Genomic DNA, 19,122 nt, shown 5'->3' on the forward strand with positions numbered 1-19,122 from the left:
ACATATTCTGTCTTATACATGCTTTTGCATAGCTATGTCTGTTTCTGGAATGACCCGTCTTGCTTCTTGTCTAGTTAAAAAATCTCCTTCTGAAGAATTCCACTCAGAAATCACTTTATTATGTAGCTTTCTCTCTTATTTTGAGACATATATTTCTATGTTTTCTATAGTTCTGTTGGTTTTTCTCATTTGTGTGATTATTATTCTTTCTCTTTTCCACCCCATCTCTGCAGGGCTCCTGAACATCGGGAGAATGCTGCTAGGTCTATAAATGATAGCAATAGAATTGAAGAAAGGGAAGGAGAGTGGGTTATGTTGGCCAAATTATATGCATGAAGTTAAATGAAATAGAAATAGATATAATAGATAATTTGAAATCAATTTAAGATGTCTTGGTTTCAGTCACTTGTATATCCTTTGGGCAGGAAAGTCCGGAATACTTTGATTGATAATCCCAGTAAAGTATATGTGATCTTAGGGGAGGGGTGTGATAATTCCCCACAGGGAACTGGAGTTGCTTTTACTGGAAGGAACAAACAAGAGTGTCTTCGATTACTCAGAAAGCAGAGCCTAAGAGAAAGGCTTATGTGCTACTATTATTAGGGTCATAGTTATGGATTAAGTCCCAGTATTAAGGTTATGAGTCAGGAAAGGAGGGAGAGTTATAGAGGTATGGATTATCTAGTTGGCCACCACTTCTTCCCAGGATAGCTCTTTCTGGGAAGGGTTTTCCCCACCAGTTCCCATATTCCATTGGTCGAGGTTCCTCAGGGCACTAACTTTGCTGCAGTTCCAGCTTGTGCATGTATTTATGGGCACTGTGTGAGGTGCTGCACTGTTCCATATCATGTAGTCAGCTGTGGGGGCTTGGGGCACGAACAAGAGGCATGTTGGATGGGCACAAGTCTAGGCTTTGTCAGTTTGCCCTGTATGGAGTTGGTAGGAATCCAAGTAGAGCTGGTCACCACTGCAATTGCTGGAATAAGAGACAATTTGGGTTCAAATGGAGGTATATGAGACAGGGGAAAGGAGTAGCTATCTAACAAAATGACACAGGAATAGGCTCATGATAAGATATTAAATAAAATGTGTATTTAGAATGTGATGCCAATTACGTCTTTAGAAAATACACTTGTTCCTGGAGACCAGCTTCATTTGACTACAGTTTAGACATACGTGTTGAAATAACTGGGGTTTAAGTCCTTAAATATTAGATGTTTCATCTACAGAAAAATTCCCATATTAATTAAAAATACTTTTTTCTTCCTACTTTTTTGTTGTTGACTATACAATTATCACTAATTACCCTATATTACATAATCAGATAAAAGGCATAACAAACAGCATACATGAGGTAGTGTCACATTAGAATATTGGAAATCAGGTCAGGAAATGGATCTATTATCAATAATTAAAATGTATCTTTTAAAAAATATATGTATTTTTAAAAATGATTTCAGAGAGGAAGGGAGAAGGAGAGAGAGATAGAAACATCAATGATGAGAGAGGAACATTGATCAGCTGCCTCCTATATGCCCACTACTGGGGATCAAGCCCACAACCAGGGTATGTGCCCTGACTGGGAATTGAACAGTGACCTCCTGGTTCATAGGTTGACACTCAACCCCTGAGCCATGCCAGCTGGACAAAAATGTATCTTATATTGAGTAGTATTTGAAGTATTCTTTGATTTAGAGCACATTTTCAAATAATTGCTTCTGTATGAATTGAAGCCGTACTTTATAATAAGTGCTTGAAAGATAAAAGAGAAATGCAATAATTTATTCATATATTCATTCACTACATTTAGTGTTTTCCATGTGCCAAATACTGTGCTTGGCATGTATGTATATGTGTGTGTGTGTGTGTGTGTGTGTGTGCCCCTTGGCGTGTGTGTGTGTGTGCGCTTGCCCCGGGCCCCCACAGCTGACTACATGATATGGAACAGTGCAGCATCTCACACAGTGCCCATAAATACATGCACAAGCTGGAACTGCAGCAAAGTTAGTGCCCTGAGGAACCTCGACCAATGGAATATGGGAACTGGTGGGGAAAACCCTTCCCAGAAAGAGCTATCCTGGGAAGAAGTGGTGGCCAACTAGATAATCCATACCTCTATAACTCTCCCTCCTTTCCTGACTCATAACCTTAATACTCACCTTACACCATACACAAGAATGAACTCAAAATGGATAAAAGAGTTAAATATATGGTGTCCCAAAATTCACGCAAGATTTGAATTTTGCGTGAGCATTAACAACAACAACAACAAAATAAAAGCCTAATTTTACTTGGTTTATTGAATCAGATTCTAATATCTGTTGCCCTTTGATTTCAATCCCTTCAATTTGATAAGTATTACCAAGTACCAATTATGGCCCAGGAGCAGGGACAATGAAGACCAATGAAGACCACAGCTTTGCATATGTGCCAGCAAAGCCATGGAAGCCATTTACCCGATGTGCCATTCCATACATAACCCTATACTGTATACTTTATGAATCAATAAAAAATTTACAATTTTTAATTATAAACCTGTGTTTTCTATCAAAATTACTTCTTGCGTGAATTTTGGGACACCCTACACACACACACACACACACACACACACACACACACACACACACACGAGATGGTTCCATCTGAGGAGGTAGATATTAAGTAAATAAAAAAATTATGCAATCGTAATGTTAAATAGTAAGAGACAAAAATACTGTGATAAAAAATAGAGTAGAAAAAAAACTGGTTTGATAGGGTAGTCAGAGACAGGCCTCTGTGTGGCATGACAGATAGGTGATTGAAGGGATAGCAAAGAATTTGAGGTGTTCAAGGTTAGCTCTAGTATAATCACCGGGGAGAGTGCTGGAGGAGAGATGGCAAAGAGAGGTGAGAGTCAGATGGGCATGGCTTTATGGGTTATAAGAAGTTTTGATTTAATGTAAAGGAGGTTGGTTAGGCAATATTTAAGCAGAGGAATAACATAATCTGGTTTATCACCTAAACACATTACATCTTTATATATTTACATGTGTTGTTTCTTAGGTTTTTATTATAAAAGTAATTATATTTTATTTAGTATAATTTGGAAAGTTAAAAAATCTGTAAAGCATATAAAAGATTAATCCATCACCCAAAACATACCATTTAAATTTTAAACATATATTCTTCCAGTTTTTTTCCCTGGTATTTATTTTATCTTATATTAAATTATATTTAGAAAATCTGTTTATATCATAAGAATTTTCCCATTATCAGAGTCTTCAAAACACCATTTTAAAGATTAAAATATTTTGTCACTTGTCCACATCAAAGTTTTCTTAACCATTCCTCATTTTTTGGAGATCTAGATTACTTCAAATATTTTATATTATTTACATCTCTCTGATGATTAGTGACCTTGGGCATTTTCATGTCTGTTGGCCTTGGTTGGTTGAAGCATCGTCCTGTCCATAAGTATGTCCTCTCTGGAGAAGTGTCTATTCAGGTCCTTTGCGTACAATGGAATAAAGTCAGTCTCTTCAATAAATGGTGCTGGGAAAATTAGAGAGGCACATGTAAAACAATAAAACCAGACCACTAACTTAGACCTTACACAAGAATGAACTCACAATGAATAAAAGAGTTAAATGTAAGTCATGAAACCATAAAAATCTGAGAAAACATAGGCAGTAAAATCCCAGACAATATTTTTGCTGATAATGTCTCTGAGGGCAAGGGAAACTCAGGTAAAGATAAACAAGTGGGACTACATCAAGCTAAAAAGCTTCTTCACAGCAAAGGAAACCACCCTTTGATGGTTTGGAAAGAGAGCTCACTATATGGGAGAACATATTTGCCAATGATACATCTGATAAGGGATTAATTTCCCAAATATATAAAGAACTTACACAAGTCAACATCAGGAGGACAGACAATCCAATTAAAAAATGGGCAGATTACCTGAATAGACACCTTGCTAAAGCGCCATAATTTTTTTTGAAAGTCTCACACGATGATAATTTTTCCATTGATTTGTAGAGAGAGTGAAAGGGAGGGAGATGGGGGGAGACAGAGAGAGAGAGAGAGAGAGAGAGAGAGAGAGAGAGAGAGAGAGAGAAAGAGAGAAAGAGAGAAAGAGAAATATCCATGTGAGAGAGACACACAGATTGGTTGCCTCCCTCATGCACCCCTACCAGGACTGGGGAACCTGCAACCAAGGTATGTGCCCTTGACTGGGATTTGAATCTGAGACCCCTTGGTCCACGGGACAATGCTCTAATCACTGAGCAAACCAACCAAGGCATAAGCTCCATTATTTTTAAAGGGATAAGATAGTATGGAATTAATAAGCTTCATAATTGTTATTGGTTTTAATAGCTATAGCAATTATTAATTAATTTTTTTGTTTTATATACTCATTCCATATTATATATTACAGAAGACTCTAATCCAGTTTGTTACCCAGGAATGGTAATAACTTATTCCTTTAAGTGTATGAATTTGATTTAATATTGGAATGCTGTTCAGAAATTGGAACTCTTTGAATTTTAAAGCCTCTACTTTATCAACTAATCCTAAGATACATATAAACTTTGTAACCTTGGGAGTTCTGTGTAAGGTTTACTGTTGCCTGCTCTTCAATTTTACATGTATCTTATAGTGTTATATGCCTGTGTTACAGAGGGAAGATGTGAAAACTGGGTCAGGTAGAATAAAGTTTTTGCATGTTTCAGAGACCTGCTATTCTTTACGGTGTTCTATATGGTATAAATAGAATAAGAATCTAGATAATCATTAAGTAGTATTTTTGGAAAATGATAGGTTGGCTAAAGTAAATATGCATATTTGTTTTTTGTCTCAGCCTTGAGTTTTTTTCTCCAAAATGCAATCCCAATTAGGAGAAGAAATCATTTTAGTTTCAGGTTACTTAGTGAAAAACATATATATTGGGGATTTTTTGTTTTGTTGGTTTGATACTTGCAGGAGAGCAATTTTCTAAACATTTTTGTTTATGTCTGGAAATGGTGATCCAAGGGTTCTTGTATAAAAACAGCTGCCTTAATTTCAGAAAAATTGAAAGAGATTACTTGGCTGGAGAGGATGACTGATGGATGGCAGTATCCTTACTTAGGAATGCTAGAAATCTATCCTCTGATTTATTACACGAGATCCTAGATGAAATGAGAACTAATGATGTTAACTATCAAAAAATACATGCTTGTCTGGTCTTGATCAAAAGAGCTTTGCTTTTAATTTCCAAGTTAAGATTTATTATTATTAATAAAAATTTTAGTATTCAAGGATTTTTAAATCAAAATGTGTACTCTGCCTCCCAGTTAGTCATGATTTTGAAAGGATCTTTTCCAACCTTTACTGGTCCATAGAATTTAAAAACTAGGTAATATTTACTGTGGGTGACTGAAGATTCTTAATCTATTTAATTTTCTTAATTGTTTTACTTGTAGTGAATCAAGGTTTTGCTTTTGTTTCTTCCATGAACCAAAAGTTTCATTGAAATTCAAAATTGATCATAAAAATGGTGATGTAGTTTCTGGGTTTTAGAGTGTAAGTAATATAATAATATATTTGAATTATGAAGTGGTATGTTTGTTCTACCTTGGTTTGTATACATCATGGTTTGTACTTGTAGTTCATCTTTTTCTACAGTATATCCTATGTGTATTCACCCACATACATTCAGGCATATCGCTATTTTATCTTTAAGTATGTATGTATATTATATATAAGCATATCTTATGTTTAAATACATACATATATAATACCTGAAATTTCTGTGAAATACTCTTGTGTTTGCACCCTTTTTTCACTTTAAATGTACTATTCTGCACTTATTTTTGTGTCATTACATACATCCATGCTTCATCATTTAATAGCTGGCTGAATGGTGTTCCCTTAAATAAATTATCATAATTTGACTCTGGATATTCATGTTACTCACATATTTTTGTTACTGTAAAGCTACAGATGAGCATCTTTGTGCATGTATATAACTTAGATAGCATCTAAGGTATTATTATAGGAGTCCAAGAACTAAAATAGCTGGATCAGTGAGTATGTATATTTAAAATTTTAATAGGTAATTCCCAAGTGGCCTTTGAAAAGACTTTACCAATTTCCATTTCTTTTAGCAAAACATGAATTTGCTTCATCCTTCAGAACTTTATCAGTAATAGAATTTCACTCATTTAAACTCGTGCTAATCTGTCACTGAAAAATTATTGTTTAACCTTGAATTTTTTTTGGCTGCTAGTGAAGGCCAGTTCTGTTTATTTTGTGATTTGTTTATTTATATTCTTTGCCCATTTTTTCTGTTTGGTTGTATGTATTTTTTTCTTAGTAATTTTTAGGAGGTCTTTTGTTGTGAATATTATCTTTTTTTATGTATTTTCTAATATTTTCTCCTAGTTTGCCTTTTGCCTTTAATTTTGTTTATGCTATCTTTTATCATCTAGAAGTTCTATGCTTTTTATTGTCAAAGCTGTCTATAATTACCTTTATGGCTTTAGTATTTTATGTCATTATGAACATAAAGTTGGAGAATAAAACTTAGAAACATTACAAAATATTAATTATTGACTCTTCTGGGTTGAGGTTACCATTAAATCTCATTTGTGTATTCTGTGCCAATTGAGAATAAGACACACGAGTCATCAGATAGGAGACCAATTATTAACTTGAATTTGTACTGGGGAGAAAAATGGAAAACAACAGCTGGAAAAATAAAAGAAACAAACACAATCTTGATAAAATCAAATTCTTCTGCTTTCTCTGTTCCTGAACTGGACTGGAGAAAAACATGCAACCCGGATGAGTTGACTCCCTTTGAATTCATGGCCAGGAGCACAGATGGATGCTCCGTGTTGTAAAGCAGTAGGATGTGTTACTATTTCACACATTCGGTAGTTTCCTAAAGCACTCATAACCTCCTCTGCCATCTTATTCTCATCTGAGAAATTTTAATTGTCAGTGGCTAAAATGAGCTCTTATAATAAATAATTAGTATTGCAGTGGGCCAGAGAATGAGAAGGTCTGTGTAGGAAGTCTTAATGGCTAATTTGAATCAAGGGTGTGCAGAGAAGTTAGATAGATGGAAAGAAAGAAGTACACATGTACATAAATAGATATTTATTAATATTTTAATATGGTTTGAATTGGACTTAAAAGGATCATTGGCAAGTCAGAGGGCAGAGAGGGAATCTAGGATAAGCTGAAAAATAAAATAAGTGCCCTGTTATATAATTTTACTTCCAGTTACCACCATCCTGTTCTTTGTGCTCAATGGGTATATATTTTACTTCTGGGTACTGTATGAACTCCACATTGCATTGTTATTTCTACCTTAAAAAGTTAAGAGTGTTTTTAAAGAGACTTAAAGAGGTCTATGTGTGTATAATTGCAACTGTATATATATATAGAATATTTTTAAGAGGTTCTCTGTATATACCAACATATTTCCTCTTTCTGGTATCCTTCACTCCTTTTCTAGAATTGAGCTTCTATCTGGTATAATTTTCTTTCAGCCTAGCACTTTACTAATCATTTCTAGTAATGCAAGTCTTTGGAGACAAATTATTTTGTTCTTATTTTGTCTTAAATTTTTTTTGGGGGGGGCGCCAGGACCAATGATCACCAGCTGCCCAAGTACCAAAAAATTATGCTTCCTAAATCTCTTGATGCCAATTCCGCATGCAGAGCAATCAAGCTGCTCTACCTGTGCCACTACGACAGAGGCCCTTTTTTGTCTTAATTTTTAAGAGTACTTTCAATGGATATAGAAATCTAGGTTGTCTTTTCTTTTTTCAGCACTTTAAAAATATCATTCCATTACTTTCTAGCCACCATTGTTTCTCATGACACATTATCCTTCCCATGTTAACCTTATATGTATTGTCTTTTTTTCTTGGAGTGATTTCAAATATTTTCCTTTTGATTTTTTGCAGTTTGATCATTATGTGTGTAGATCTGGGTTTTCTTTTATTTATTTTTGGGGTTTGCTAAGCTTTTTTGATCTGTCAGTTGATACCATTCTTCAGTTTTGGAAAGAATTTTTGAAATAATTCTCCATCTCTGATATTGTATTTTTAAAATGCTAATATTTCCATTTGGCTCTTTTTACTATTTTTTAGTCTGTCTGCTGCAATTACCCTTCAGCTCGTGCATGTTTTCACTGTGTTCTTAAAGGACCATAGTTGTTTTAAGGTCCCTGTTTGGTAATTCTGGTATCTGCACACCCCCTACCTTTGGGACTAGTGCTAGTGACTGTTCTTGCTTTGGATAATAAGTCATTTCTTCTTGTTGTACAGTGTGTTTCATAATTTTTGAAAATTGAATGGCAACCATTATGTGTAAAAGGAATAATAGAGCCTACTTACTAGTAAATAATGTTTATGCCCTGCAAAAAGACAAGCCTCTTTCTGTCATGTTAATGGTGTGATTGCCTTGGTTCTGGGCTTTGTTTTCTATCCTGTAGTTGAGCTGTGTCCAGTTCTTGCTTTACTTATGTTTACTGCAGGCTTTATTTTGTTTGAGAGCAGGATCAGAATATTTCTTTGGTATGTTTTGTGATTTTCTCTCAGTTCTCCTGACCTACCCCTCAGACTTCAGCAAGCCTTGTTCACCTGTTCGTACATGGGATCTCTTTTAGTGCCTCTTCTCTTCTCCTGGTCATAGATTGCCCTGCTTGATGCCCACCGAAAAGTTCAGAGTGCCTGCGGGATTTCTTTTAGTTCTTTGCCCTCAGACTTTGTTAAAGCTCCACAGACCTGCATCTTGGTGGGATCTTTCTCATCTCCCGTCCCACCCATCAGTCTTAAGAGCGTTTGCTGGAGGCTTGTTGAAAAGTGATGGCAGGTGGGTGGACTCCCCTCTGTCTAGGATTGTCAGAGATTCGAAACTGTGATGCCAACCCCAAACATTTAAATATGTTAAAAGTTCAGTTGTTTCTTCTTGTCAGCTTTCTTCTCCTTCTGTGTGCCAAGAATGAAAGCTGATATTTATTCCTTTTCTCTTATGCTGGACCCCGGCATGGGGCCTTTCACTTTTACAGTTTTTGTTCATTAGGTTTCTTTGGAACTGCTGTCTGATGAATGTTGAAAAGCTTTGATAGGTTGTATGGGTGATTCTTATTGTTATGATAGAATAGAGTTCTCTTATGATTCTCTGTGCCCTAAGGGAAGGGAAATTGTTAGTAAGCAACATGAGCTACCATACACACATACCTAACATTCTGGTTTCATTTACATTAAATTTAACAATTACCTTGGATAAAGTTGCTAGTAGTCGGTAGCTCACACCTGCTCTGTCATTTCTTAGACTGTGATTACTCATCTTGACTTTATTACCCTCCCTTGTTTTTGAAGTATCGATCCTTTTTTGTTTACTGAACTGTCTAGCCAGAATTCTTGAAATTATTCTTAGAAGTAAGATTAGCAAATATTTTGTTAAGAGCTATACAAATCTAAAGAAGTTCTTACTTTGCTATAGCAGCATAATAGAAAAATAGTAAGTTCTAAACTTAGATGTAAATTATTGTCTGTGTTTTTTGTTTGTTTGTTTGTTTTTTGTCTCGTTCATTTGTTCAAGATAAATGCCAGGTACTTTTTACCATTTATTAGTTGGTATTTTACAAGACAGTATCATTGGTTGACAAGGTTTCTGTAGCTGACAAGAAGAATGTATGTGTAATATTAATGCTCTGCAACTTTGGTCTCTGTCTCTTACTTTAGTTCTCATTTTTTAGCTTTTAGGATGTAACAAAAAATGGCTGTGGTGCCTTGGTTTAACTAATTGGTGAGGCCTGAGTGGAATGTGGATAAGTGAACCATTTTGGCAGTGAGCAGAGAAGTAAAGCACACTTTTCTCATTAGTTGTCTCCCAGGCTAAAATTAAACAGAGTAATATATTGCCAAATTTTAGTGATTTATGGGGGATCTGTTCTGAGTCAACTCAGTATCAGACTAATTGTCTGCACACTTATATGTTAGAGCTTTTGTGTTATTTTTAAAGGCTGTGTCTTGTAAATTGAGTATAATATGAAAATATCTCTTTAGATTTAACAGAACATTACCTCTAAATATAATTTCAACTAAATTGATGTTAAATTAATAGATGATTCTGTTTTATCACCTATGTAACATTCATGAAGTTCAAGTGTGGCGGAGTCATTTGGGCATTTTTTGGTATAATATAATCATATACCTTATATGAACATTTACTGGTGAAGTACTTTTTAAAATGTTCATTATAATAAAATAAATGAGACTTTCAAGATTAATTTTTCTTGTGAAAATACTTTCACATTTGTTTTTCTTTTCCTTTCTCTAAAATTTTAATTGAAAAGGTGTGCAAATAATTTATTGAGAAAGATTTTAAAAATTTACTCAGCACATTTAGTTTCTGGCATATCTGAAAAGACTTTTAAAATAACTTGCCTAATATGGAGAATGTCTGTAATTTCTTAATTTACTTTTGTCTTTAGCAGCTTTGAATACTTTTAAATATATATATACTGATTTGTTTGTATAGGATTTTTATGTATTTTTCATCATAAATAAAAAAGTTTATATGTGGCTTAATAATTGAGATGGATGATAGTAGAGAGAATAAAACTTGATATATTTATTTTCAAAAATCAATTTAAAATTTTCCCATTAACATCTTTTAAATATAACATTTGATAGATTTAAAAGAACATACATAACATATATAAGTTTTGAGGTAAAATCATGTAATGAATATCATTGTTTGCTAAGAAGTTGATTATTTGCTTTTTTTAAAAAATATATATTTTTATTGATTTCAGAGAGGGAGAGATAGAAACATCAATGATGAGAGAGAATCATTGATTGGCTGCCTCCTGCACACCCCCTACTGGGGACCGAGCCTGCAACCCAGGCATGTGTCCTTGACCGGAATGGAACTTGGGACCCTTCAGTCCGTAGGCCGACGGTCTATCCACTGAGCCAAACCGGTCAAGGCGATTATTTGCTTTTTTTATTCCTCATATAATCTTTTTTTTCCTCCATCTGGGATGCGTTTCTGATCTTTTTTCCTTCAGTGTTTTGTAGCTTCTTTTCTGTTTGTCTAATATAGGTCTACTTTTAATCATCCTGTTTGAATTCATTGGGTTTCTTGGGTTTAAGGCTTACTACCTTTCAACAATTATGTAAAATTCTCAGCTGTTATTTTTTTAACAATATTGCCTTTTACCCATTCTTTAGTAGCTCCCTCTGAAATCTAATTAGACATATGTTTGATCTTCTTATGAGTCCCCATGTCTCTTAACATCATTTTACTAGTTTTCTTTCATTTTTTTCTCAGATGCATTATTTTAAATTATCTTGTGTTCTTGCATTTCACTATTTTTTCTTCAACTATATTTAATCTGCTGTTTAACCCATCTAGTGAGGTTTTTACTTCAATTATATCAGTCTTTCTGTAATTTCCATTTTTCTTTAAAATATGTTGTTTGCTACATTATCATTGTCTGCTCCTCTTTATGAATCCATACTTTTGTATTTTAAACAGCTGTTTTATGTTCTGTATTCAGATATCTCCAGTACTTGAAGGTCTAAATGTGTTGTTTGTTGATTTTTTTTTGCTCTCTCTCATGCTGATTTTGTGTTATGAGTACTATTCACAGATATTAATTTGTGTTGTTACATGACAATGAATGGGAGACTTTTTTCAAAGAAAATTTTATTTTGTTTTTTTTCTGGTGGTTAGCAGGATATTTCTCAGCAAGACATTCTAAGGCTCCTCTACTTCTATTTCTCTTCCCAGTTCTTTCTCATGGCAAGTGTACCTGTTTTATAATGTTCCCTTTTCAAAAGGTAACTAGTTTCAACTCTTTCCAGTAATTATTTTTGTGTTTATATACGTATTTTTAAAATAACATGGCTTTTGTTGCTCTTTCTTAATTGTTCATTGTAGAGCACTATTTATTTGAAGTCTTACTGTGGGAAATAATAATTGGCCAACTTTCACCCTATTTAGCATCCATCATACATCTCTCTTATACACCCATGGTCTCATTACTATATCATAGGTTTGATTAATCCAGTACTTCATTTTTTTAGAATTTACATAGTTCTGCCTACAAATATTACTTATGTCACAGTAATGTTGTATCCTATAAATGGTTATCCTTGCCCTTTTAACATTTGTTTTTCCTGTATTTAATAATCGTGTTTGTTAAGTTTTCCATGTACCTGTCACTGATTCACTGTTGCCATCCTGGGGATTCCCATCGTTTTCCTCCTGTGTTGGATCCCTTGTCTTCTGGATCCCATTGTTTTCTTCCTTGTTATTATTCTTTCTTTTGGTGGACCACATTCTTTATTGTTAATGATATGTTATTTGTGTTGTTTTTTATATTTATGCCAATACTAGTTGTAAAGTTTTATTACAGTGGGCTTGTGTGATAGGAAGCAGTTCATAATAATTTAAATCTAATTGTAATTTCATTTCTCTATTTGGATTTTAGAAAAGTGTTTTAATCTTTAAGATTGAATTATACTTGAATTTAAATAAATTTCTTAAATTGTTCATTTATTTATTTATTTTTATTTTTTCTAATGTAAACATTTATTTAAAAAATACTACAGAGGAGAGATGTGGATTCAAAAAACAGAGTCACACACCGAAACAAAATGTTCTGGACCAAAAACAAGAAAGGGAGAGAAACACCATAGGCATTGGAGAAGGGAGGGGAGTGGAAAACTATTTACATGTCATTTATAAAAGAGCAAGTCTACAAGAGTGTAATGTCAAAGTATAAATGCAAAATATAGTGGCACATCATGTGAAGAAGGAAGAGACCAGTACCTCACGGAAACAGGAGGCGAGGGACCTGGGGGTCGGTTTGCTTGTCTGCAAGGCCGCTGGCGGTATGCTAGCACCTCCCTCAGTCTGTGCAGAACAGCAGTCTGAGGGGGCAAAGAGGTGATGCGCTGTGAGAACAGTATCAAACAATCCAGAGAAATAAGATACAAGTTCGGGTGATTAGTGTAAAAACAGGGCCTGTGTGAGGTCATGGGCAGAAGGTGTGGGGAGCAGAAGGTAGGTTGTTCATTTAAATGTGTTCAGCTAATTTTTTTTTTTTAATTAAAAGCTTTAAAATTTTTTCTCTTATGATTTTCTCCCCAATCTGCCACATTTTTTTAGTTTTCAGATTTGGAGGCGAATTCTATTTCTCACCTAATAATATTTTTTGAGAAAATGAGTTGTTGTAAAACAAAGGCAGTATTCAAAAGAACTCCCACTGCATACCATAATACTGTGTTTTTCTTACTACTTGGGGATGACAGTCTCAGGTGTAGTTAAGTTGCTAGAATTGTTTGAACACTGGATATCACTTTGGGAAAGTCCTGTTTTATTTCCCCTTGATATAACATAGCATTTTTAAACCTTGTTATGTATACTACTGATATTTGAGAAATAGAAGAATTTAGGTCCTCAGGAAGAATTTGCATTCAGTTACAGAAAAAAGTATATTAAGTTGTATTTTCCAATTGACTTCATTTACGGGTCCCCTTTTGCAATCACCTTGTATTTTGCTTCTCCCATCATTTTTTTCCTGACATGTATTTGAGTGAACCGTTACTCATCAGCACATGCATTGGTACATGGATGGGGGACTTGCTTGTGTTGTCTCAGCATGCTGCTTAGGAATCTGTACTGACTCTGGGTCCTTGGGAGAAGTAGCACTGTAAGGTGGAACAGAAGTATACATGGCAAGTTTTGCCTGTTTGAAAATTCTGTGCAAAGCTTTGAAAAAGGGGAAATTTCTCTTTTGCTCCTTGTCCTCCATCCTATTTCCAGCTCTGTGTGCTTCATTTCTCATAGGACTCATTATTGATACTAATTTCACTAATACTGATTGTTTAAATAATCTGCAATATTTTAGAACAAATGGGCTTTCCCCAGCTAACCTATCTACCATTTATCCTGACTTTTTTTTTCAGCCCCTACCTTGTGGCAGGTACTTTTCTAGATGCTGGAGATAGATAAAGTTCAGGGCAAAACTGACAAAAACGCCTTCTTTCATATTTTATACATCATTGTGGTGCTAATATTTTTATCAAAAAACATATGTAGAAATGCAAAACCTTATTTATGAACCTATATAACTAATACATAAATTAAAAATGGGATATTCTGCTTTAGTTAAGTTCTGTCTGAGCTAATTTTTATCAGAGAGGGATAAAAATATTTAGTTGGTAGGATTGAATTACAACTTGTTGCACCTCAGCCTTGTGTATGACGTCAGAATGTTAGCCTGTATTTCATCTAGGCAGCTCCCTTTCTCTGCTTCTGAAGAGTTCAAGCTGTAATGTACAATGATTTATTGAGTGATTATAATTATGCTTCCTTTCACATCCTGAATTAGTTTTGTAAGGTAAACAAAAAAGGAGATAATACTCCATTCTCACGGCCAATATAGAAATTGGTGTTTGCCTAAAAATATTAAGCTTATTATTTTTTAAAGACAAATGTACTTTTTAAAATTTAGTAACTGTTTTTGCTTTTTTTCTGCAGTTCACATATGACACCCGCAAACCCAACACTTAGATTTTTTCTCTACTGAATTCCCCCCCCCCCTCCAGACTTATGTCAAAAAAGCATATGCAATCTCATAGGTGGGGACACGCAGGGCCACGAACATCCTGGCTCTCCAGCACTGGAACCTGGGCTTCCCCTTAGACTGCACCCACGCCTGTCTGCACTGGGGCTCTGCCCTGGCCCCATCCCCCTGAGGTGTCCTTAGGCTGGAAATGCCAAGCAGGTTCCATGTATGTGTCAACTCTGAATAGATAAGGGGGCTGCCTGGAGCCCAGGGGTGACGCTATTGAGGCAGGCAGTGCCTGGGTTCCATTACAGAGAACACAGTGCTTGACTGGCAGCGTCTTCCCTGGCAATACCCACTTGACTTGTCTGGAATGGGATATTGGGGGAACAGGCTGCATGCCAGCCACCAGCTCAGCTCAGAAAGGGGCAAGGCGTTCATGCCATCCTTGCTCTGGTGGTTTTTCTCACTGGCCAGGTGGCTGCACTTGCAGCTTCTCCTCCCCTCAGGGCAGTTTCCTCCAGGCAGAGAGAGCTGGTGGCTGTCCACATGAGTTAGATGCTCCAGAAATGACCTTAACCTTTGGGTAAGCTCTCAATAATTTCCAGTCCAAACTGAAAAGGTTCATCTTCAGTGCTACTGAGAAACTAGAATAAAAGGATGGCCTTACTCTCACCGAGTTCCAGAATGAGGGCACACTCCTTTGAAAAGTGCTGCCTTCACAGAAGGCACAAGGGGGTGTAAAACAACGTTTCTAGAAAATACCAAAGGCACCAAACAAGACCCAAACATGGCTTTTCGTGTCCCTTGGTGTACTCCATACCCCAGCCGCAGGGATGGGGGGACTTCGGCCTGCGGACTTTGGGGATGTCACAGTGCTCCCAGAGTGCCTCCAGGTGTCTAGTGAATTCCACCACTCTTTGTGGGTTTTGGAGACTTTTTTTCAGTCATTTCCATTTGCTGCCTCCTCTGCGTCTTTTCGAAGGCTGCCTGGGCCAGGGTCCGCTTGTCCAGGCCATGCCACTTCTCTGTTCTTTTTGCTCGTTCCCCTGATCACCAGCAGTTTCACAATGTCTTTGTCCTTTTTCTTTTTCCTCTTGGTCACGCCAAGCTCTGCTATGCCTCTCAGCTTCTAGGGCCCCTTTTGGACCTGCTCATAGGCTGCCAGGGCGCCTCTCCAAGACAAATGCACTTTTAATGAGATGATTCACATTCCATAAAATTCCTTGAAGCACATAATGTAGTGATTCTTAGCATACAGGGTGGGGCAAAAGTAGGTTTACAATTGTGAGTACATGAAGCACAGAGTTTATGCTTGTATTATTTATTAATTATTGTATTATTTTTTCATACAAACAACTGTAATTCTACTTTTGCCCTACCCTGTTTTTGCAAGGTTGTATAACAATCACCATTTGCTAATTCCAGAACATTTTCATTACTCCTAGAAAAACCGTGTATCTATTAGCAGTTATTTCTCATTCTTCCTTACCCTTGGTTCTGACAGTCACTAATCTTTTTTGTCTGTAAGGATTGGCCAGTTCTGGCCATTTCATATAAATGGGATCATGCAGTATGTGATTTTCTGTGGCTGGCTTTTTCATGGTCTTTAAGGTTTTTCTGTGTTTTAGCATGCATCATTCATTTTTATGGATAAATACTTTTCCATTGTATGACTTTGCCACATTTTGTTTATCCATTCAATAATTCATGGACACTTGTGTTGTTCCCACTTTTTAAACTATTATGATTAATGCTGCTATGAATATTTATGTACAAATTTTTGCATGGACACACGATTTCAGTTCTCTTGGTACTAGTATACGGTATATCTAGGAATAGAATTGTTGTGTGAGATGGTAACTGCTTTTGGAGAAAATATATCAAAATGTTTTTCAAAGTATTTGTGCCATTTTTACTTTTCCTCCAGCAATGTCTGAGGGTTTGTCACCACTTGCTCTTTGTCTTTTTAATCATATTTATCCTAATCAGGGTGAAGTGATGTCAAGCTTATTATTTTTTATGAGGAATTATAACAATTTTTACATCTTGCTTTTTAGGTGCCGTACTGCTTTGTAGTGTACAAGGACTAGCAGTTAATATTGATCCAGTCTTATACACCTGGCTCATTTATCAGCCTCAGAAACGAACCAGTCGGCATATGCAGCAGGTGAGAAATTTTTATAATTTTCTCAATGAATAAATCTTTTTTCTATCATTTATTAGAGTTATATATGGTATTTCTTCTATTGATTTCATTTATGGACTTGGCAGAATTCTTCTGTCTCCCATTCTACCCCTTTTAAGCATTTCTATTCTTTAAAGAAGAGTTTCATTGATAATTAAGGGTGTTTTCTGTACAATTGCTTGTAAAGCAGATACATGACAGAGGCTAGCTGAGGTACGTCATCCTATTTTACTGTCCTGTTTTTCCTCATAGTGCCTACATGTTTGTTCTCAGAGTGTTAGATACATAAACATTTCTTAGTAAGTGTTAGTTTTCCTTTTTGTTATTTTGACATTTCTTCTTAATCTGTAGTTTTATTAACCCACATGTATTGGGCGCCTAACCCTGGGATTAGGATAGTTGGTGCAAAAAAGTTGAAATATGTGTTTGTTTAAAAGGATATAAATTAAAAAGTAAATAGTAGCTAACTGTGGTTTCTAGAATACTTAAGTATAATTTTCCATGTCATGATACTTAAGTGTAATTCTGACAGATGGGTTTTATTCCCATTTTAAAGATGAAGAAATTAATGCTTATTTACACTTTCTTACCTATTGTCACAAATCTAGTAAATGACAGAACTTAGAATTTAAGGTCAAATTTATGCAATATTTAATTGCATTTCCCATTGACTTAATTGTAGTTTTGTAATATTCTACTTGGAATACCTTTATATCTTTTTTTCTGAAGTAACTTAAACCTAGTTTGTAGGAGAAAAATGTACATTTTTAGAATTACATTAGAATATAAAAATTCACTAAAAAGTACAAGTTATATATCAAGGAGCATATTTTAAATGTTTTTCTTCACTTTGTTCTAATTTCATTTGAAACTTTTGCCTCTCTCCCCCATGCCATTCTTTCTTTTTCAAATAGTTCCAGACTTTGAGACAGTATACTAGATACCTGGGCTAAGATATAAAAGTCATGGTTGAAAATATCTCTCCCTCTAGAGCTTTTTATAGTTTATTGGAAAATATTATTTTTTTATTCTTTTTTAAATTTTATTTTATTGTTTAAAGTATTACAAATAGTAGTACGTATGTCTCCTTTTTTTCCCCATTGACCTTCCCCCCTGCCTCCCCTACCCGCCGGCAGATGCCCTCACACCCCCTAGCCCCCCAGTGTCTTGCGTCCATTGGTTATGCTTATATGCATGCATACAAGTCCTTCAGTTGATCTCTTGCCTCCCCTCCACAATACTCCCCAGCCTTCCCGCTGTAGTTTGAGTCTGTTCAATGCTTCTTTGCCTCTGTATCTATTTTTGTTTATCATTTCACAAATGAGTGACATCACGTGGTATTTTTCTTTCACTGACTGGCTTATTTCACTTAGCATAATACTCTCCAGTTCCATCCATGCTGTTGCAAATGGTAAGAATTCCTTCTTCTTTACAGCAGCATAGTATTCCATTGTGTAGATGTACCACAGTTTTCTAATCTACTCATCTGCTATTGGGCACTTAGGCTGTTTCCAAATCTTAACTATTCTAAATTGTGTTGCATGCCTCAGTTTCACTTATTTGCTTTCTTGGCGATTCCTCTTTTTCTTTCCTCTGGGGATTGTTTCGTTGTCTCCCCATTCTAACTATCACCAGGAGGTCCAAATGCCGAGTTGCGGGGGCCTGAGCCATGTGCAGTGGGAGCGTCGTGCCACCCAGGTGTCATTGAAGAGCTCCAACACCAAGATGTGTGGCTGCCGTGTGTTAGTGGGAGCCATGCACCCAGAGAAACAGAGTCACCAGCGCTCAGTGCTGCCTCGTGCTCACACCTAGAATCAGGGACCCCGCATGTGCTGCACTGAAAACAAGTCCCCGCGGGTGTACACCGAAAATCAGAGTCCCCAAGTGCACGCCAGGAGTCAGAGACCCCGAGTGCATGTGCTGAGAATCGAGTATCAGAGTCTCTGTCACTTGGTGCAGCCTGGCGCAGTGAATGGGTCCCTGTGTGCGCGTGCGCGAGAATTGGAGTTCCAGGCTCTCAGTGTACATGCACTGAGAATCAGGGATCCCATGCACGCACAATGGGAACAGTCCCCATGTGTGCGCACTGAGAGTCAAGCCACTGGTGCTCAGTGCTGCCTCTTGCAGGGAGAATCAGGGTGCCCGGTCTGCTTGGGGGGCCGGTTGCAAAGCTCCCCTGTGTCGGTGGGAGGCCCACTCCTGCGCCACAGGAAACAGACTCCCGTGTGTGTGTGTGTGTGTGTGTGTGTGTGCGCGCGCGCGCGCGCGCGCCCAGAGTCAAGGTTAAGTCACACAGCCACCCCTATCGGCGAAGCCTGCTCGCAGGGAGTGGGTCTGGCAGGTCCTATGCCACCACCCAGGCCTGGGG

The 19,122-nt window shown here is 36.4% G+C and overlaps 1 protein-coding gene and 1 pseudogene across 11 annotated transcripts in view; one reads left to right on the forward strand and one right to left on the reverse strand.

Annotated features, from left to right (window-relative positions):
- The window catches only part of VPS13B (vacuolar protein sorting 13 homolog B (yeast)), a 631,834-nt gene that overhangs the window by 204,709 nt on the left and 408,003 nt on the right, over positions 1-19,122 (forward strand). For 10 of the 11 annotated variants that reach the window (XR_001364589.1, XM_005879267.2, XM_005879266.2 and 7 more), the window contains exon 19: positions 16,627-16,736. Coding sequence is in view for 9 of the 11 variants with exons in the window: in XM_005879267.2 (XP_005879329.1) it covers positions 16,627-16,736 (110 nt within the window). In the remaining 2 variants the exon portion in view is untranslated. Of the gene's footprint in view, positions 1-16,626; positions 16,737-19,122 lie in introns of those variants that run through there. The other variant, XM_014550212.1, reaches the window with a different exon arrangement.
- On the reverse strand, positions 13,607-16,170 carry LOC106728304 (annotated as a pseudogene).

The sequence above is a fragment of the Myotis brandtii genome, unplaced genomic scaffold (assembly GCF_000412655.1).
Source record: "Myotis brandtii unplaced genomic scaffold, ASM41265v1 scaffold59, whole genome shotgun sequence".
NCBI classification, from domain to species: Eukaryota; Metazoa; Chordata; class Mammalia; order Chiroptera; family Vespertilionidae; genus Myotis; species Myotis brandtii.